The sequence below is a fragment of the Vipera ursinii genome (genome assembly GCF_947247035.1).
Source record: "Vipera ursinii genome assembly, chromosome: 1".
NCBI classification, from domain to species: domain Eukaryota; kingdom Metazoa; phylum Chordata; class Lepidosauria; order Squamata; family Viperidae; genus Vipera; species Vipera ursinii.
In genome coordinates this window covers 198,268,494-198,290,371 of record NC_139512.1, presented here as the reverse complement: position 1 = coordinate 198,290,371, position 21,878 = coordinate 198,268,494, and the positions used below count along the sequence as shown (strand labels likewise).

Here is a 21,878-nt window from a genome sequence, read left to right as displayed (position 1 = left end):
ACAGCAAGCAGCCCCATGCTTTATTTGATAGAATAGCAGCTTCGCCAGCAACCAGTTATATTTCTAAATATCTTAGTATTTTAAGAGTTGGGGATTTCTGCTAAGAACAATGCATCCAATAGTGACTTGCAGCATACTATACAAAGTATTCTGATCATTCAGTTAACCTTGCATCCATTCAATTTAAAACAATCATGTCAGCTAGAAGGAAATTCAAGTACCAGTTTTTATTGGATACAATTTCGTTTAGAATGCTTGCAGATAGATGTTTGAGAGCATTGCTGCAGCAGTTCTATTATATACCAGTCATGTTGGAACAGAAAATTGCTATCAGTTTACTAGGGATGTGAAGAATATTCCATGCATGAAACTGCTAGTTTTGAGTGGCGTAGGCATGAATTAATTCAGAAAGAAGTATTTGGGGGCAGGGAGAAAGTGGAAAATCCTAGGGATATTGGTGGCAACCAGAAACAAGAAAGTGAAGATGCTGCAAAGATCAGAGGGAGGAGCAGTTCAGGTGGTCATTTTCACTGAAAGCTAAGGATGTGGCAGTAGCTAGTGGGAAATGGAGCAAGGAAGTCTGCCACAAGCCAGAGGAGGGAAGAGATAGGCATTTCATATCAGCCTTGCCCAACTCACCCTTAAAATCCTTCTGTTTCAGCCCAAACTCTGGACAAACAAAATATCCCAAATTTTAGTTTGGCTGAATTGTCACCCCTTTGAAATGGTTTAGCAGAGCTTCTGAAACAATGTGTTTGGGTTTTAAAGAAAAGCACACTTTCTTGTAATCTACATGTTGACATGGCTTCTTTCTTCACGTGTTTTCCAGTATCTTGTGTAGAATTTTGTGACTTCAAAAACTCTGGTTTTAAAATCTTTCTGCTGCTCTGCTAGCTACTGCTCTAATATTGCCATAAACTTTAGATGGAGGACTTCCTGTTGAAGAAAACAGTGCATTAATACAACTGATTTATACCTAAAGATACATGTATTTTTAAAAATACAGCAAAGGTCTACAGTTATAATTAGTATAATAAAAACTATTAATAATAAACTATTCACTTAGGAATAGAATTTAGTTCTAGGACAATGCAAGCTCTTATCAGGCTGCTGTGTCATACATTCTTGAAGGAGATGGGCATTCTAGAAAGATGAAATATGTGTGCATATGTATATGTGTATGTACATGTATGTGTACACACACATTCATGTATGTATATATATTTAAAATTGGTACCACTCAGGCCTTTTTCTAACTAGAATATCCCTAAATGAATGTGTGCTACTTTACATTAAACACAAAATTCTATATATTTAGGTTAGAATTTAGATGGCAGATGCAGAACAAGGGTAATAATGAAGCCCACCGATGAGCCATCAGTTTAATGATACGAAAAAAATAACTTAATTTCTTGCTCCAAAAACGTCTTCCAGTGTGACATATATGGAAAGCAGCAATTTTGTGCCATCTCAGGTTTTTCGGTGTTTGATTACCCACCCTTGAAAACTTGAGCTGTGTAGGGAAACAGCCTGTAGTTATGGCTCCTGATCCACTGATCACTGTTTATAGCCCTTAGATTATCCCTTGCCCTCATAGAAATGTCAAGTTACATTTCTCTAACTAAAAGCACTTTCTGCTTGCAAATCTTTCCTCCTTAACTGGCAAGATTCAAAATATAATGTTAACAAAAGGAATACAAGTTTTACCTAGAATGAGATTGCAAATGGCTGTCCGTGCCATTTTAATATTCTGGAAAGATCCTAAAATATGAACTTTCCTGTAATTAAAAATAAAAGATTTCTTCACTTCACTTTTAGTCACTACACAATTTTATGTGTTTTTATACAAAAGCAGCTCCAAGATAAATTTACTTCCATAAGGACCAGTTTCAGCAACTGGTTATGCTTTGCCTTTACAATTCTTTAGAAATGTTCATAATGCCATCCTCACTTATTTCATTTCTGAACCATCTGTTGGGACACATTGAATGTCTTAATTGAGGCTCATTAACTCTTCAATTTTTGCTTCTCTTATTGAATTATAATACAATTACCATTCTACTTTTAAATATAGACAACCCATGACCCTGTGGGTTGTTTCTAAGATCCTTGCCAGATTCCTTAATATCTTCAACAATGGCATAACTTTTAATGTACTTAAAAAGTACTTAAAATTCAGAGAGATCTATCTACCTTGAAAGTAGCCCATGTTGAACTGTTGTACCATAGTCAAACATTAGAAGTTGCTCACGGGAAATATGACATATTATGTCATAGAATGCTTTTTGATTATTTTTATCTCATGTTTTATAAAATTTGCCAAATTTCAGTTCCATGGGAGTCATGGGTCTGGATTTTGGATGTATTCCGTAAGTTAGCTCATTTGAGGTACCTTGGTTCAAAAAGCATTGCCCTATGATGTTTCATCCAGTTAAAGGTCATGAAAAGAATTTTAGTGGTATATAGCTACAAGTTGCTATAGACAGAGATACACACACCTGATTGTGATATTAAACAATTTGAAATAATGCCCATAAACCTTTTCTATTGCTACTTGTTTTTTGTAATATGTTGACTGATGAAGGCTAGAAATCTTGACAGCTTGAATATTTTTGAAATCTCTGAGCCAATCAAATCCAGGCATTATCATTATATGAGTAATAACAATATAGCACATATAGAGGCTTCATCTGCTGTCACAAGCAATGCATGCAAGCATATCAATTTGTATATATACTACTTTCAGCCAGAAGATACACTGTAAAGTGTCTTATTCCTGGGAATTTATCAGTAGGGTCCAATAAACTGAAGATTCAGTTTTAATATATCCAGCATGTATAATAAGCATGGCAAAATTATAAATGGGGTTCTGCAATTGCTTAAAAATACAGAGGACTATTACACTAAAACCCAGAAGTTTATTAGCCAAGGTTCAAAATTTTTAAAAGGTGGGAACTATATAATACTTACGAATCTGCAAGAACTATTCGCGTCCTTGTTACATTTTCAATAGTAAATTTGGTTTTTCCTCCTTTTCCAGCAATTCTTCCTATTGCTCTTGAAAGATGATCTCCTTTTAAAGGTTTGACTAAAGAGAAAACTCTGTTTTAATTATTTATTTACCACTTCCCTGGGCTTTAGTTTGTTCATGTTGGGAGTCCAATGAATTGTGACTGCTAAATCTGAGTGTGAGACTTAGTTCACTTAACAGTCAAGTGAGAACCAGTTAATTTTTTAAAATATATATTTCAAAAAGATTCATGAAGTTCTACGCCCTATTCCCCCCACATTTTAATGGGCTATGCTGATAAGTAATAATACAAGAATTAAGATGACAGGATTCTAACATTTTCTCAACACTTCTCTCAGGAACACTGATGAAACAAGGCAATCCACAGAAATTAAACCCAAATCTTTGTTGGTATAGAAAATCTGCTAAGAAATAACATTTAGAAATATATATGTATACATATAGAGAAACAACAAATTAGTTTTGAGAGTGTTTGCTGAAACTAGAAAAAATTACACAACTCTAATCACAAACCATAATTATTTAGTAACATATCTCTAACAATGCTTTTGCTGTTCAGTCTGCATTAAAGATTCTCATGATAACTCAGCAGAAGGTCTAACAGTGACATTATGCAATAGTTGATCTTTTACAATTTTAACATACCTTTTGAAATCCACAAGACACGTTAACAGTTACAAATAAAGGTTGGCAGTTTTAACTGAGAAATAGTTCAACTAAAAAATTAATTGGTGGGAAATGATCTTTCAGACCAAACACTGAATACATGTTTCAAAATTATTTTCAGAGGCTATTTCAGACTTTGACGTATTCCTATCAATGAATAACAGTTCTTAACTATATGTATCTCACATCCCAATACCCATTTATGTTCTGATCTTTTGATATCTTATATTGATTTTCATACTTACCATCTGTTACTTCAAATGATTCTAGAAAAAGCTCATCTAATCTGATCAATGCAAGTGCATCCTGAAAGAGAAAACCATTGCTTTTTAAAAAAAATAAATAAATATGATTTAAAAATACAGGATCAAGAACAGTCACTAGTAAGTCATATGTCACATGGATTCTCTGGCTTTGCATTACCAAGACAGTAAAATATTTGGCTAGAAATCTGAAATAATGGACAATGGTACTAAGTTCCCTAATACGCACACTTATACAAATACTTCAAAGAATACATAGCACTACATAATTCTGCAAGTCATCAATTGGCAGGAAATTACCTGTCAATTAAAATGTTCTTAACCCATGGGTTTTACCATCTCAAAATTAATCCGACTGTTTTCCAATTTATTTGTGCATGCTCATGGTACAACAATCCAGGCAAAGTAAAACCAAGTTTTGATCTGTATCGCTATTGTACATGCAAACCTCATCCACTGAGACATTTGTTTATTTAGATAATTTATATAATTGCTAATATCACCAAGGGGACTCGATAATGTACAAAAGGATAAAAACCAGAACAAACATAAATTACAAATAAATGTAAACAAGTCTGTACAGATTCAGCAACTGGGCTCACAAAGTATTAAATCCCTCAGCTAATTATCCAAAAAGAACAAAATTCTTCCCCCAGTCCCGTATGAAGACACTTCTTAGATCTTTTCATTTCAAACAATGAAGTGAACTACAGTAGACAAGAACTTACCTCAACTTGAAATCCTAGTATAAAAGCTTTTACAAAATCTGCTGCTTTTGTCAAAGCACCTATGTCTTTTGTTTCTTTACAAGTCTAGAAGATAAAATAAGTTTTACAATTTAGGAAGTGATCCTTTGGAAGATTCATAAAATATTACATGAAGCACCACAATCTATTCTCCTAAATATTTAATTCAATTAATTCTCAATATTAATTTAAAAATTATATTAACACAATATTCTATATTGCTTCTATTATATAAGGCTAATTTGACAGTGCTAATGAATAAATAAAAAACTTTAAATCTTTATAGGAAGAATTATAATCATATTCTACATTGTGGTTGCCTAGAATTGATACATTCATTTCAAACCATTTAGAATTGACTTTTCCAATTTTAATAACTCTGATCTAAATGCTGTTTTAACAAACCAGCATTTTCTGAAATTAATAGAACTAATTATTAAAGCATTCTTTACAGATTCAAACATAGCTGTCAAGAATCACTGGGCCAAAATAGTTAGTGAAGTTGTGAATCAATGTATTGATCTACTCTTCCTCATTTACCGAGGACAAAAACAGAAGGGGGAAATTTCTGTTTAACCATGCTAGTGGCATCCAAGTATAATTGCAATATAATCTGCTACTATCAAATATGCAACATGTTCTGGGTGGCAACTAGATAAATTGTTCCCTTTGTGAAAGATCTGCTCCTATTTAAACAATGCACATTTGACTTATCTATTTATAGTTGAAGGAATATTTATTTCATTGGAATGCCTTCCCATATAATTAAATTATTTGGAATTTTTATTGACCAAATTAATAAGGCTTATTATGGCTTACTGCTAAAACACTAAGCTGATAACTTGTTTTAACAAAATATTATTTCTAATGCCAAAAAGAAATATTAGGAGTGATTTTTTCCCCAACAACAGACACAAATACAAGACATCATTAACTTTTCAAAAACAGTAGACTTACTACTTACCTTTATCTCTACATTCCTTGTTTTTAAGTTAAATCTAATTTGAAGCTGCAAATGTTCTACAATTGGTGTAAAAATTTTCATCCAGTTCTCTTTCAAAGGAGTATATCTGTTTGCTGGTACAGGGATTTTTCTCAATTCACCTTTTCCACACTAGAAAAAAAAGTAACCATCACATAATAAAATGTTCAGCAAATAAACTTATTCCACGCATTTAGTTTAACTCAGTTTACATACAATAAACTACAGAAAATAGTTTTTTTTCTAATATTAGATATATTAGAGATTCTTGCCTCTAAAGTTCTACCTATTCAAAATTAGAAAAGAGCTGTGTTAGTTTATGCGTTAGTCGATTATTCTGACATCAGATTCCTTCTGATTTTTTTTTTACTAAAAACTTATGTCCATCTTATACAGATCTAATAAAAACCCTGATTTCTATATACAATATGTATGGCAAACTCAGTCACCCTATAGCAGTATATTAAGGATCAAACAAACTTGTTAAAGGGAAGCTAAAGCAGAATAAAATGGTAAAAATCCATTGCTTCCAATCCAAGGGCATTGCAGGTAACAACCAGCATTTTATCTTGCCCCAGGAAGCAAACTGGCAATCAGTGCAACTCACAAAGCAGAGGTGTTGCCTGGGCATACTGAGGCAGGCCCATCACTACTTGTGCCACTGCATTTTGGACCAGTTGAAGCTTCCAAGAGGTTTTCCAGGGCAGCCAGATGTAGACTGCACTGCAGTACCTAAGCCATAAGATGCCTCTCCAGAGCAATGACTGACCATCTCAACATCCATCCTGCCCCCCCCACCCAACCAAGGAAGGGAGAACTGTACAGGGGCACAAGGGTGGATGCACCACCGCCATCCCGGCTCTGCTACAGGTCACTGACAAGTGCGACCAAGACTTATCTCAGTACTAAAACCTTGCTTGAAGCTTGACTTTGACCTTCACCAAAATAGCTTTTTTTCTCAGAATGAACACCAAAGCGAGGAACGGGAAGACTGGGATGCCTACGTTCAGATAGACCAGGGGTCTTCAAACTTGGCCCTTTTATGACTTGTGGACTTCAACTCCCAGAATTCCTCAGCCAGCATGCTGGCTGAGGAATTCTGGGAGTTGAAGTCCACAAGTCATAAAAGGGCCCAAGTTTGAAGACCCCTGAGATAGACCCACCCCACCCACGATATAATTATAATAAATCAACCTGACGATTACATTTGCACTTAAAACCAGAGTAAGCGACATTCAGGTTACGCCTGGAACGTAGTATAAACAAGTGTGACCAAGACGTATCTCAGTACTAAAACCTTGCTTGAAGCTTGACTTTGACCTTCACCAAAATAGCTTTTTTCTCAGAATGAACCCCAAAGCGAGGAACGGGAAGACTGGGATGCCTACGTTCAGATAGACCAGGGGTCTTCAAACTTGGCCCTTTTATGACTTGTGGACTTCAACTCCCAGAATTCCTCAGCCAGCATGGCTGGCTGAGGAATTCTGGGAGTTGAAGTCCACAAGTCATAAAAGGGCCCAAGTTTGAAGACCCCCGAGATAGACCCACCCCACCCACGATATAATTATAATAAATCAACCTGACGATTACAGTTGCGCGTAAAACCAGAGTAAGCCACATTCGGCTTACTCCTGGAACGTAGTATGAACATGGTCCTGAAACCCCCGCAGCTTAAAGCGCCTGCTTGCCGTTTGCACTGCAAAACGCCATATGCCTTTCCTCGAGAAACGCCAGGCCGGGAGGGGAAAACTTAACCTGCGCCCAGGCACCGAAGGAACGATTGCCGGTGACCCTTTTCTACTTCGGCCACCCCAGCAGCCACCGGCGTCACTTACGGCCAGGGCTTCCCCGCTAAGAGGAGGGAAATCCGGCCGCTTCCTCGGCACCGGGCTCTCGTTCGTCTCCATCTGGGGCTCCCGGCGCCTCTTCCGCCTGAGGACCTTCGTGAAGCCTTCTTGGTGAGTCTGTGTTTCCATCTCCGTCGGAGGCGGCGGCGGCAGCCGCTCTTCGCCAGCGCTTGCCATCTCCACGCTCAGCCGGCCTTCCCTAGCACGATATTGACAGGAAGAGGCGGGGCTACGTCTCGGGCCACGCAAGAACAGCCGACCGAAGCCCTCCCGTTCCTCCACTTCGCACTCTATGGTTGGGCATCGCGCTCTCTTTCCCCGCCCTGTAGACTCAAGAGAGCGAAGGCCTGGCCTCGCTCCTCTAGCGCCCTGCCAGTGGGTTTCAGGCGGAAAGGGATTGCGGTGCTGCGCCAAAAAGGGAGTACGGATCCGCAACAGCCTGCGAATCTCTATGATCTAGTACAGCGTTTCCCAACCTTAGGAACTTGAAGATGCGTGGACTTCAACTCCCAGAATTCCCCAGCCAGCTATGCTGGCTGGGGAATTCTGGGAGTTGAAGTCCACGCATCTTCAAGTTCCTAAGGTTGGGTAAACGCTGATCTAGTATACCGGATGTGTGACCTCTCCGTCGACTACGCATGCGCGGAGACGCCCGAGTAGGGGAGGGGGGCGGCGCAGATTTAGGTCCCGTCGGGTGCCGTTGGGCTCGGGGGCGGGTTCTCGCTGTCATGTCGGCGGGAGGCTTGCTGGAGAAGCCGCAGATCATCGCGCATACACAACACAGCTTGAATTACACTGTCTTCGATTGCAAATGGGTGCCCTGCAGCGCTCGCCTCCTTTGCTTGGGCAATTTCCCGCGCGGCACCGGCGTCATTCAGCTCTACGAGCTGCAGGGCGGCCGCCTCAACCTCCTCCGCGAAGTAAGGAAGAGAACGCGCCGGGCTGCAGCCCCCGGTTCTCCCACGGGAGCAGCAAGAAGCCCACGAATACCAGCCTCGCTCCCAGGAGTTAACTACTATACGCTTGGCAACCACGGTGCTAATTTTGCACGGGCCACAGGATACTTTCCTGGGCTTAAGTGGAAGCTCAACCGTGGGTTCCCTAAGTTTTCTACCGACTGAGATCGAGGGCTGATATAGTAATTCCAATAGAAGAGAATATGTGTAGCTCCGGGGTTGAACGACGAAGTGTTGTGCTCTCTGGGCTTGGTTGTTTGCACGCAGCCGTTTCATTACCCAACTAGGTAACATCATCAGCGCTAGTCCCGAGTCTGCGGTTTGCTCCCTCTTCATGTACAATAGCATGCCCTGCTAGAGTTGGTGGAATATGGTTTTCTCTTTGGCAGTTCCTTGATCAGAATATTGTTGTTTGCTTTATTGCTTGTCTAATGTTAATCCCTGCTTATCTAACGAGTGGGTTGCTGTAGACTAGAGGATGCACCCTGGTCTTTTTGTTTCCTTTTTTTTTATTCTCTCTTGAATTTTGTCCAAATGTGATTTTTCTTTTATGTGTCTGATACTGACACAGAGTCCTTTAATGGGTTTTTAACCATTCGTAAAATGAGATCTCAGGATTGAGGTCTTGTGTGAATTACATATGTTTATCAAGAAGTGACATCATAAATTGGCCTCTGTCACTCTTTGTGTACTTAGTAAAGATTGCCCTATGTTGGGGGCCCTGCATTCATTTCCTTACAAGTAGAATGCCTGGAGTTTGCCTCCACTGGCATTAATTGCAGTGTAGCATTTGTACAGAGTCTGAAGCAAGGTGTAGATGAATGCAGAAGATGAGTAGGAAAACAGCTTAAGGTTATTGGTCATTTCAATATTAATCTTTTAATTAAGAAGCTTCAATTCCAGTTAACAGAATACATGCTACAGCATCTTAGAACAAATCATGAAGAAATATATCCAATTAGTCCTTGACTTACAGCCATTCATTTGGTGTCCATTCAAAGTTACAACGGCAATGAAAAAGTGACTTGTAACCATTTTTCATACTTATAATCATTGCAGCATTACCATAGTTATGATTTGGACCCTTGGCAACTGGTTCATATTTATGGCAGATGCAGTATCCTAGTGTCATATGATCTTTTGTGACCTAATAAGCAAAATCAAGTGAGAAGCCATATTCACTTAGCAGTCGTTATTAACCTAATAACTGCAAAATGGGGCAAAACTCACTTAACAACTGTCTTGCTTAGTAACATAAATCTTGCGCTCAATTGTCATAAGTCCGGAAGGACTACTTGTATTGGCATTAGTATCTTCTAGCTATGTGAGCACCCAGTATTTGGCAAAGCAGTATATTCAAGTCACATGTTAAGAAATGAGTAATAAAGAATGCCACAGTGCTCACCATGGAAATAAGCATTAACTGTTCTTATATACATAGCAGTCCGCTAATCATAGTGCAGTTAATTACTGTAGCCATAGCACTGCAAGAGATGCACAACCCATTTTATTTTATTCTTTTCTATAGTACAGATTGACTTTGTAGAGTATAAAATACAGTAATTAAACCCTCACAAGGGGCAAACGCTTCATTTTTTCCCATTTCAGGGAAAATGAAATTAAGTTTTAATTTTAATATTTCTTTCCAAAAAGAAGCATATTTCTTCTATAAATAAGGTTTTTTTAATATGAATGGATCACCATGAATGGCCTTGATGAATTGTTGGCAGAGAGTTGAAACGGCATATGTACTTTAAAGTGAAGCATTCTTTAGAAGATCTACATACAGTATATCTTCTGTAAACTAGCTGGACGGGCTAAATTAATTAGTTTAACACAAAGTTCTGTTTGCAACTGAGGTGCATGCAAAATATACTGGCTGTGAAGAAAAGTATGTGGAAAAGCACAGTATATTAGTGTATACCTTATAGCAGGGGTCCCTAACCCCCGGTCCATGGACCATTGCCGGACTGCAGCATGCCAGCAACCAGTCTGCACAAACAAGCAAAGCCCCATCTGTGGGATGCAGGCAGCACACAAAAACATGCCCCCTCTGGTCCGCAGAAAAACCTCTCTCCACGTAACCGGTCCCTGGTGCCCAAAAGGTTGGGGTCCTCTGCCTTATAGGAAAAGTGGGGACAGGGAAAGTGTGTGCTATATATAGTTTTTTTTAAAAAAACAATTGTCTACAAACACATACTAAATGGAAGGTTGGGGAAAAAAGAAATAGATGAAGTTGCCCATATGAAGTGGGATTGTAAAGACAAGGCAAAATGGAACAGAGAATAAATATAATTGCATGTTTTTACAGAAAGAGTTCATCTTGGCTCAAAAGTTATAGAAAAAAATTGCATCTTAATTTGATTTTCTGTAAAGAAATTGGATTTTATGGATCTGGCAAACTAGAATGTTGGTCATTCTGAATTTATTTATTTGTTTATTATTTATTTATTAATTCGGTTTATATACCGCCCTACTCCCAAAGGACTCAGGGCGGTTTACAAGGCAAAATTTAAAAACAATACAATATAAAATTAAAATAAAATAAAATTAAGTCTAGCTGCAAAAAATTAAAATCACAGTTTAAAAACATTAAAACCCCTCAGTCCAGACCAGATAGCAAAAAGAGCCAGGTTTTTAGGTCCCGGCGAAATGAACGAAGGTCGGGGGCAGTCCGGAGTTCCGTTGGCAGTTGATTCCATAGGACAGGCGCGCCCACAGAGAACGCCCTCCCCCTGGGGATCGCCCGTCGGCAATCCTTGACCGGCGGTACCCTGAGGAGGCCCTCCCTGTGGGAGTGCACAGGACGATGGGAAATTGACGCTGGCAGCAGGTGCTCCCTCAGGTAATCCGGGCCCATGCCATTTAGGGCTTTATAGGTCATCACCAGCACCTTGAATCTCACCTGGAGGGCAACTGGAAGCCAATGCTTTAAATCTTTCTGTCTATAAATTTATATATATTCTGTTAAACACATGTATGATTTGTAAGGGATGTACAAGTAGCCCTCCATTTACAACCACAATTAAGCCCAAAATTTCCATTGCTAAGCGAGACAGTTAAGTGAGATTTTCCCCATTTTACGACCTTTTTTGCCACAGTTCTTAAATGAAAGATTGCAGTTGTTAAGTTAGTGACATGGTTGTTAAATGAATTTGGCTTCCCCACTGACTTTGTCAAACTTGCAAAATATGATCACATGAACCTGGTACATTGCAACCCATCATAAATACATGCCAGTTGCCAAGTGTCCAAATTTTGATCACATGACCATAGGGATGCTGCAATAGTCATAAGTGTGAAAACTGGTCAGAAGTCACTTTTTTCTGTGGCATAACTTCGAACAGTCACTAAATGAATGGTTGTAAGTTGAGGACTTACCTATATTTAGAAGCTTGAGATACGAATTGCAATTAAAAAATGACTTCACACTAATGTGAATGGAGACTTCTAATTTTTCTGTTTCATGTCTATTTAGATTATGCATCTAGAAAGTACTAGGTTAACAATTTGTAGATACATTCAATTGGAGAAAATAAAGGAGAAAGTGCATGGGAGAGGCATTCTTTATGCCTTTGCAATGATAATCATCTTTGACTTATTTGGAATTGTTCCCCAAAAACTATGAAGTCAAATGTGTTCGTTCATTAAAGAGCCTTGGTGGAGCAGTGGGCTAATGCCACCAGTGGGCTAATGCCACCAGCTGCCTGCAATTAGTGCAGGTTCGCATCCCACCAGGCTCAAGGTTGACTCAGCCTTCCGTCCTTCTGAGGTAGGTAAAATGAGGACCCTGATTGTTGGGGGCAATTAAGCTGACTTTGTAATAATGCCGCTTGGGGTGTGTGTGAAAGCCCTAATAAGCAGGCATATACATAGAATGAAGGCTACTGCTAAGCTTGTAAGCCGCCCTGAGTCTTCGGAGAAGGGCGGGATATAAATGGAATAAAAATAAAAATAAAATAAATAAAATTTGAACCCTAATAGAAGTGAAAAACTGTGTTCAGTTAATGTTTGATTCTAATATGTAGAATATGTTCTAACAGGTAAAACAAGACATAAATTGAAAATAATAATCATTCAGTGTAAATATCTTTACTTCCAGATTGAAAAATCGCGTCCTATTAAATGTGGAACCTTTGGGGCTGCTTCTTTGCAACAAAGATACTTAGCTACTGGAGATTTTGGTGGAAATTTAAATATATGGTAAGATATGTTCATTTTGCAAAGTTTAAAGACATGGATTATTAATATATTATTAATTTAGAAGTGTTAGGTTTTTAGACAGCAATAAAACATTTTACTTTGAAGAAGACTGAATTAACTTTATTATCTTTTATGATTTTCTTTTTCTGAATCTTCCAGTGTCAATTATAAAATATATTTTAAAGCCCAGGTTAATTTTCAGACCAATCTGTGATTCAGTACAGATAGTCAAAAATTTATAGTTGAACTCTTAACAGTTGTTCAAAATGGTAATCTACTTGCAAAATAAGGGTTTATGACTCAGTTCTGAAGTTCTGACAGCTGTCTCCTGCTCCTCCCCATCACATGTCCACACTTTTGAGTGCTCCACAGCATGGCTGCATTTACACCTATTTGTAGCATCCTGGGGTCACATAACTGCATTTTACAATGACTTTGCTAAAAATCAGAAGTAACTTCCGGTTTCTAGCAAAACTGTTCCATAGTAAATAATGGCTTGCTTAATGACCACGGTGTTCATTTAATACTGCAGTGTTCCTTTTATATCTGCTGTGTTTGCTTACTGACCACTGCAAAAGCAGTTGTAAAATTGGGTTGGTGACATGACCGAACTGATTTATGACAGTTGCAACATGCGATTGTAATGGGCAGGCTCCATTATGGTCATATGTCAAGGATTATCTATATAATAAATTTTTGTAAAAACATTTTTTTAAAAACTCCACATTGTAAGAATTATAATTTTTATATCTTTCCATTTTGCATCATGAGTGTAATAATACACATTTTCTTTTGACTTCTGTCATGTTTTAAAGAAGAAAAAAACTTCACATTAGTATTCAGTTTTCTGTGTAGTAAAGATAAATGAGAATTCTGTATTCTGCAACTGATACTATCTTACCATTGGTTCTCTCATCAGAAAATTTATAAATGACACTAGGCATCAATTTGATGACTGGTCTGCCATGTATGAATAGATGAGCCTAGTTTTTAGACTTACACATTAAAAATAGTTCAGAAGCACTTTGAATCTTTTGCAAACACGTTTCTCAGCTACTCAGTAAAAGCAGTCTTGTCTTTTTGAAAGTTTCTACATGATTCTTAAAAAAATGGTTACTTTAAGAATTATATTAACTTTAATAAATTGATTCCTTAAAGGAGGTGCATCTTTTCTCTGAATTTATGTGAAATTCTGGGGGGAAAATACCCCAGACTATTAATGAATAATAGAGATGTGTTGTGACCTCAGGTGGACAGAAACACATCTGCAGAATTATTATAATTATATTTTGAGTATTGAATGTTACATTTCTAAGCATATATACTGATAAATATAAATATACATTTCTGATCTTGGGTTGGGTAGTAGCAGATTTTATGGACTACCAGGAAATGTCATTCGCAATAGGTCAAATTAGGAAATTGTAAAACTTTCTAAAAGGTGAGAATGACAAACTACTTCCATACTGGCTTCAAGAAAACTGTGGTATCCATATAGTCATCAAGAGATGAACTCTAAATGAAGGAGATGTTTATGAACAAACATAAAAAAACGGTTCCATTTCTGCTGTTTAGGAATTTGGAAGCTCCAGAAATACCAGTATATTCTGTGAAGGGGCATAAAGAAATCATAAATTGCATTGATGGAGTTGGTGGTTTGGGAATTGGTGAAGGAGCTCCAGAAATTGTGACAGGAAGTCGTGATGGTAAGTTAGTCATCTTGCAATGTCCTCAAAGGAGAGAACAAGGGAAGTAGGTTAGAATAGGATACAGATAATTTAAATCTGTAAAAATCTGCAATATTATGAATTAACTTTGATTTTAAACTTAAGACATCTTAGCTTTAAATTGAATGGAAAATACATGGCAATGAGTTCCTTATGTTTTTTTTCCCCCCATCATCCAAGCACCCAAATTTTGATCAAGTAACAGTGGGAACATTGCAATAATCATAAGTTTGAGGACTGGTCATAAGTTTGAGGACTGGTCATAAGACACTTTTTTCATCACTATTGTAACTTCAGTCTTTAAACAAATGGTTGTAAATCAAGGAATATTTGTATTTAGAGAATTTTAAAAGTATGAACTTACAAAGTTTTTTTCCTGTGAAACTGAATTATCACTATTATCACATTTATTAAACAAGCAAATATTTTTGTGGAATATCAGTGATAAGCTACAAATTTATTTTTAATCCAGCAGATTCTGAAGAAGTGAAAGAGAACAATCAGCAGATTAAATTTGCTGTTCATTCCAGTTTATGCCTGACATTCCATAAACATTTTTCACTCGCATAAACTTGGTAACAGCATTATAGGCCAGCCTTTTTCCATGTGAGAGTCCTCAGTTGCCATATGATATGGTTACAAGATTCTGCAATAAGATCTACATATGCTGTATGTTCTATTTTGAGCATTTTCACATAAGTCATTAGAGAGTTGGAACAAAGTGATAGCTACATGTGTGAAATGAAAAAAGAGGAACACAAAATAAGTCAGTTACAAAAGTATAAGACTGATTTATAAAGTATGTTTAAGCTGGTAGTATTTGGCTGACTTTGGGGATAAAAACTTTCAGATCTAGTTAGTCCTTGAATGGAGAAATTCTGGGAAATATGTGAGCTACAGGCTGCCTGTGAAGCTGGAAAAGCACCCCAAAGAAGGTAACAACCTATATTACCAAAACCATATAGGTGAGGCAGGGTAATATTCACTCAGGTGTGCCCAGCTCAATTTTGTATCTGATATAAGGATTTCCTTATATTTTTTGCTTTTGGGCACCAACTTACCCTTCCTGGGACGGGAAGATGGCGTTCAGGGCCACCAGGGTAACCATGAGCTTGTCCGACCTAGGTGAACATAGGCCCAATTCATATAAGCAGCCTCACATTAGATCTGATTTGTGTTTTTGACCAACTAACATATAATCTGAAGACAGGACATTGCATTAGTTCTTTGTGATAGTCAGGTTATGCTCTGGTTTCCATGGCGGCATAAACCTCTGCAGGAAGGAGGGACCTCTGATCTCTCTTCAGTCAGAAGGAATTATAGAAACTTGGCTCTTCAGAAAGACATTTGAGGATGAATATGATCATGCTAACATGTTGGCACATCAGACTGACTGAAATGTTATCTTTTTATTAGTAATATTGTCAGTCACTGATGATTTTTGGAAATGAAGAGGCATATAAGTTGGAGAGAGCAAAATCTGCGTTTACACTGTTGCCAAGAAAACTACATGGATTCATTTGTGAAGTCACCAGGGGCTGAACTAAACTCAAAAGACTTTTACACAGAGATAGATAACTCTGCATGTATATGCATGATGTTTTCTCAAAAGCAAGCTGCAGGCGTGATGTAGAAGAATAAATACAAATTTATGTGACGGTTGCAGGGACAGTGAAAGTCTGGGATCCAAGACAAAAAGATTTTCCTGTTGCCAATATGGAGCCAGCACAAGGAGAGAGTACAAGAGATTGCTGGACAGTTGCGTTTGGTAGGTCTGAGTTTCTAACCTTTTCATGCCATATAGAAATTGGTCATGGAATTTATTTTGTTTCCCCATTACTTTATTCTCTGAATGGCTGTTTGCACTTTAAAAAATGGGGAAAATCTTTAGGTTCTTACACAAATGTAATATTTCTCTCATATTTATTAAGCCTGTTTTCAGGCTTCAAAACCTAAAAACATGTTGAGAGGTTTTGAGACGCATACGTTTGTGTGCAGAACTTTGTGCTATATTGAATCAATAAAGGTAAAGGTAAAGGTTCCCCCGCACATGCGTGCTAGTCGTTTCCGACTCTAGGGGCCGGTGCTCATCTCCGTTTCAAAGCCGAAGAGCCTAGCGCTTGTCTGAGGACGTCTCCGTGGTCATGTGGCCGGCATGACTAGACGCGCACGGAACGCTGTTACATTCCCACCGTGGTGGTTCCTATTTTTCTACTTGCATCATTTTTACGTGCTTTCGAACTGCTAGATTGGCAGAAGCTGGGACGAGTAACAGGCGCTCACTCTGCTACGCGGCACTCGGGATTCGACCCGCCAAACTGCCGACCTTCTGATCGACAAGCTCAGCGTCCTAACCCACTGAGCCACCGCGTCCCTCTATTGAATCAATACATTGTGTTTATACATGGTCCAAAGCATTTCTTCAGAATAATTTTTAAATCATTCACAGTATTACTGAATATCACAATATTCCTTTTTTCAGATGCTCTGACACACAAAGCAGATAGGAATTATTAGAAAAAGATTGAACATTTTGTTTGAAATGCAGCCCCTAAAATTATTCCTTTAGAAATCAGGCATTAACCTATTGCTTTTAATCTTCTCCAGTATCAAACAGCCAGTTTGGTATCAAACAGCCAGTTTAAATACCCCAAATCCTGTTATTCAGAGGCAGAAAATATGTGCATTAATGTCTTTTTTAAAATAACATATAAATTCTGCATTTGCTACTTCTTTTGCTTTAATGCTGTTTTCTGAAATAAAATGATTTATCTATCATTACAAAACTGTTTTACTGCAAATATATTTCCTTAAAATTGGTGTACAAATACAGGTTTGTTAGAATAATGTTTGGTTACTGTTGATTCTTTATCTCAATACTGTCATTTTATTTTAATTAGGCAATGCATACAATCAAGAAGAACGGGTTGTATGTGCTGGCTATGACAATGGGGACATCAAGCTGTTTGACCTTAGGAATATGACATTACGATGGGAGACCAACATTAAGAATGGGGTTGGTTAGACTTTTTCTTCTTCTTCACAGTTTTTCTTCACAAGTCTTTGTAATTCTGTGGGGATGGGTAACATTTTAGAGTTTTTCTTTGTTAGTTAATCAGTTTGTTTTACCTGACTTAGACTAGCAGTGTGGAACAATAATTATGCCAGACCAAATATTCTTTAAAGTAAACATGAAAATAAAAAAAATGTAGTCTCTCACTTTCAATGATACTATTCAATGGGAAATTCAGAAATGTTGTTGAAGTGTAAAATTTTGTGAAATCCTGTTGCATAATTCTACTAAAAAAAGGCCTTTGATGCCACTAAGGCTAAGCAGAGAACTAGAAGAGGAAAAAGATGGAGCTAGCTATTCTCTTTCTAGATTATGCATCCTGGATAGAATGTCCTTCTAAATAAATTGTATTACAGTTCTTTCTTGTAATGTGTTATTCAGTTGTAATTTATTGGTTGGTTGCTTTAAATTTCTAGGTCTGCAATGTTGAATTTGACAGGAAAGATATAAATATGAACAAATTGGTAGCTACATCACTTGAAGGAAAATTTCATGTTTTTGATATGAGAACTCAGCATCCAACTAAAGGTTTTGCTTCTGTTTCAGAGAAGGTAAATTACTTTGTTTAAAAAGAGATTGCTAATTTACAGTGGGAGGTGTTTTGTTGCCACATGCCATTGAAGAAAATGTCCCTAGAACATTTGTCTCATGCAAAGCTAAATTGAGAATAGATTGGAATATTATTCTTTCTTTTAACAAATAAGGTTAGAAGCCCTTTGATATGTGGAGAACAATTCATCTCAAGATGCACATCTAATCAGGAAAAAGGAGAATATGTTTGCATTTGTATCTAGCCTTCACTGTGGAAAATGTACATTGAATAAGATGAATAACTCCCAGACGGAGTGCTCCAAATGAATGAGCCACCTAGAAGACTCAAATACGCATTTACACACTGAACTAGGTCACCCTGTTATCAAGCAATTAATTGTGGTTGTGATGAATCCTGAATTGTCTTGTATTTTTGGAAGAACTGTAGAGAGAAAAATGCTTTCTTACTCACCCTGGGCTTTGTGAATTGGAAGAGAGACTCTCGATGCGTCTCAGCTTGCCCAGGCAGTAAATCAGCCCCTTCTTTGCATGCTCTGGCTGCCTCTCCATAACTGTCACTCATTTTTGCATTAACTTAAGAAGTATAAAAAGTCTGCCTCCTTCACCAAGCATGAAATGAAACTCCATTTTCTCTGTAACAACAAAACACGTAAGGGAAAATCTCTTTGTTTTACAGAATTAGGCAGAGTCATGTGACTGCCAGAATTACGACGACTTCTGAACTCAAGGGCTCATGCTTAATGATTAGATAAATGTGTGCTTGTTCGTCATTGCACATTGCAGGCTAGATTTGGGGCACAAACACAATTTTTAGCTATATTCTAATCACTTTACTGATTTTCTTGAGTCTTGATTTCAGTCTGTTATAGAAAACTACAAAAGATTTCTCTTTATTCTCTCTCATTTTGTTACATAATTTTGTTGTCAGGCTCACAAATCCACTGTGTGGCAAGTTCGGCACCTACCACAGAACAGAGATATCTTTGTGACAAGTGGAGGAGCTGGAAACCTTCATCTCTGGAAATAGTAAGTACTTTCCATGAAAGTCATGTTTTTTGAGCGATGCAAATTTTGTACCTCTTACAGAAGTACAGGCTTACAACATTACATTACAAGATGATCAGGGGCCTGGAGACTAAAACATACAAAGAACTGCTGCAGGACTTGGGTTTGGCTAGTCTAAAGAAAAGAAATAGGGGTGACATGATAGCAGTATTCCAGTATTTGAGGGGCTGCCACAAAGAAGAGGGGTCAAATTATTCTCCAAAGCACCAGAGGGCAGGACAAGAAACAATGGTTGGAAACTGATCAAAGAGAGAAGCAACCTGGAATTAAGGAGAAACTTCCTGACAGTGAGGACAACCAGTGGAACACCTTGCCTTCAGAAATCATGGGCACTCCATCACTAGAAATTTTTAAGAAGAGACTGGACAGCCACTTGTCTGAGATGGTATAGGTTCTTCTGCTTGAGCAGGGGGCTGGACTAGATGACCTCCAAGGTCCATTGCTCCTCTATTCTACTCTAAGTACTAAATATTTACAGACTTAGAACAAAATCATAGAATTACACACTAAAGTAATGAAAAGACAAAACAAAAAATCAGCAGTTTGAAGGAAGTGTTTCTAACAGCAACAAATTAAAAAACAAGACATTAATATAGTACAAAATAATATGTCAATCCCTCCCCACCTCTAAAAAAAGGCAAAACAGGAAAAAGCAGGTAGACCTTAGTGAGATGAAAGTTACCACTGAGAGATCTGTGCCTTTTCTTTGAGCACACCTTTCTTTTGATCTAACACATGCCATAAAGTTATTCAGAAGATAAAATGCAACGTCTCTCGGAAGGCATCCTGAGGCTTTTGGAAAAAATGTAGGAAGATAGGATAAAATAATTTTCATTATACATATTCATAAAGTGGTTTTACTCATTTTATTTTCCCTACTTTAGTGAGTATCCTGCACAGCGCTCCAAGAAGGATTCAGAAGGAACAGAAATGGGAATAGCGGGTTCAGTTAGCCTTTTACAGAATGTCACATTATCAACCCAGCCAATTTCTAGTCTTGACTGGAGTCCTGACAAACGCGGTCTCTGTGTCTGTAGCTCATTCGACCAGACTGTGAGAGTACTCATAGTCACAAAATTGAACAAAATTTGACAGGGTTTTCTAACAGCAAAACACTTTCACGTGTGTTCTTGAACAAAGTTGGAAAATTAATGAGAAGACACAAGATGTGAAAAAGTTTTCATGAACTGTGGATTTTACATTTTTAGAAAATGTGCCTGTAGTTTAACATATTAAGACTTATTCACTGTTGTAGATGTATTTATATCCAAGCTTCCTTATGCTTATAGCAGAATTGTTGCAGTATAACCAATTTTCTTTAAATTAATTATTTTAATTATTTTGAATTCCCAAGTACTCTTAAGTAGCCTGTTTATTACTATGTTTTGGATTAAACTGATTAAAATTTGAATAGCTGTTTTAATAGATTAGATTTGTTTTGTTATTGACTACCTGTTTAAACATTGTATGTTCAGATCAGTAAATATTCTGCCTTTAAAAACAAACGTCCTTAAAATATGTGTTTGAGGCATTATAGATGTTAATCAGATTGATAAATAAACAGATAGATGTAATTTACCTGATATATTTATATAATTCTTAAGAGTGTCAAATAAAAAATTGTATTTTTTGAATTATTTTAAGTATAATTATTTTAGATTGTATGAATAGTCATCCTGTCCTCTAGTGGAAGATTGAGCATATTACAGAAAATGAAGCAAAATAAAACAGGGTTTGAATGACACGCATTGGAACAAAATGAAATATGTCAGAGAAGCTACCTATAGGACTTCTAAGGATTCCCAAGTGTTTATTAAGAAATTGTTATCACAGCTCCTATATATAAATGGTCAGTACATTATGTGAAATGTAATTGGGTTAATTGAGCTATGATTATATTAATCAGGGATACGCATTACATGAATATAGTAACACTGAACACAATTAGACAACCACATTTTAATCAAATGTACTGGCAAATTCATTTTGGTTAGCTTACAATTCAGAATGTCCTGTAAATCCAACAACAGCAACAATAATTGATTAAATAATTTATTGCGTGGCCCATCTCCCAGTGATTCATTGAATTGATTGCAGTCTCATTTATAATGGGTTCTGCTACAAATAGCAGATCTCTCTTGTACAAAAGGATTGCATTTGTATGCTTAGGCACAAAATACACATTTTAAATGAATTTAGAAGTCAGTTGCTTTCCATTCGTTTCTTACAGGTGATCACATTTTTGGGTGGAGAGGGGTGGAGAATAAGAAAAAAAAAACTTTTGGGTAGCTCAAAGCTCCTCCTCCCCAGGAAAGGGTGCAATTGGCACACAAGATGAAGCTGTGTAAAGGCTTTCCTGATCATGGTCATTATGTTCCACAAACAGCCATGAGTGGAAAGAAGCTTACCTAATTGCACAGGTAGGTTGGTGAAACCCCACTGATAATTTGGTGCAGTGAAAACAACTCCAGGAGATGGAGAATTCCTGGAACTGAGTCTAAAACCGAAAGACACTCAGTCTTAGGGATGAGTTAATGTGTGTCCTGCTCCATCCAAGGACAGAACTTCTATAACATCATTAGGATGGTCCAGCATGGAGATACAAAGCTGGATATGCCATGAGTTGTTTTGCTCTTGATTTCATGAAGAAATCATAATGCCAAAGTTCAAAGAAAGTGGTAAGCCGTAAATGACAAGGACAGGGTTACATAATGTTCAGAGCAAAGAAGCCACATAATAAACTAACACTATTCAGTCTAAATCAGAT

The 21,878-nt window shown here is 37.4% G+C and overlaps 2 protein-coding genes across 2 annotated transcripts; one reads left to right on the top strand and one right to left on the bottom strand.

Annotated features, from left to right (window-relative positions):
• Window positions 1-7,958, bottom strand: PNO1 (partner of NOB1 homolog). The gene is made up of 7 exons (XM_083348714.1): window positions 7,524-7,958; window positions 5,671-5,820; window positions 4,689-4,772; window positions 3,943-4,003; window positions 2,971-3,088; window positions 1,708-1,778; window positions 1-936 (listed from the first exon to the last, which is right to left on the bottom strand). Exons 1-7 carry the CDS (start codon window positions 7,710-7,712, stop codon window positions 869-871), a joined length of 741 nt encoding a protein of 246 aa, XP_083204840.1. The 5' UTR covers window positions 7,713-7,958; the 3' UTR covers window positions 1-868.
• Window positions 7,959-8,214: 256 nt separating this feature from the next.
• Window positions 8,215-20,742, top strand: DNAAF10 (dynein axonemal assembly factor 10). The gene is made up of 8 exons (XM_083368920.1): window positions 8,215-8,455; window positions 12,594-12,694; window positions 14,270-14,400; window positions 16,088-16,189; window positions 17,322-17,437; window positions 17,911-18,045; window positions 18,975-19,072; window positions 19,996-20,742. The coding sequence occupies exons 1-8, from the start codon at window positions 8,264-8,266 to the stop codon at window positions 20,201-20,203; spliced, it is 1,083 nt and encodes a 360-aa protein (XP_083225046.1). The 5' UTR covers window positions 8,215-8,263; the 3' UTR covers window positions 20,204-20,742.
• The last annotated feature ends 1,136 nt before the right edge of the window (window positions 20,743-21,878 follow it).

What these genes read in the sequence shown, in the direction of transcription:
- PNO1 (XM_083348714.1), bottom strand. Translation starts at nt 7,712, where the DNA reads ATGGCAAGCGCTGGCGAAGAGCGGCTGCCGCCGCCGCCTCCGACGGAG. An exon ending in TACTAGGATTTCAAGTTGAG is followed by an intron (nt 4,004 to 4,688) that starts GTAAGTTCTTGT and finishes TTTCTCTTTCAG; the next exon opens with GATGCACTTGCATTGATCAG. An exon ending in ATCATTTGAAGTAACAGATG is followed by an intron (nt 3,089 to 3,942) that starts GTAAGTATGAAA and finishes TTTTCTCTTTAG; the next exon opens with TCAAACCTTTAAAAGGAGAT.
- DNAAF10 (XM_083368920.1), top strand. Translation starts at nt 8,264, where the DNA reads ATGTCGGCGGGAGGCTTGCTGGAGAAGCCGCAGATCATCGCGCATACA. An exon ending in TGTGACAGGAAGTCGTGATG is followed by an intron (nt 14,401 to 16,087) that starts GTAAGTTAGTCA and finishes TGACGGTTGCAG; the next exon opens with GGACAGTGAAAGTCTGGGAT. An exon ending in AGACCAACATTAAGAATGGG is followed by an intron (nt 17,438 to 17,910) that starts GTTGGTTAGACT and finishes TTAAATTTCTAG; the next exon opens with GTCTGCAATGTTGAATTTGA.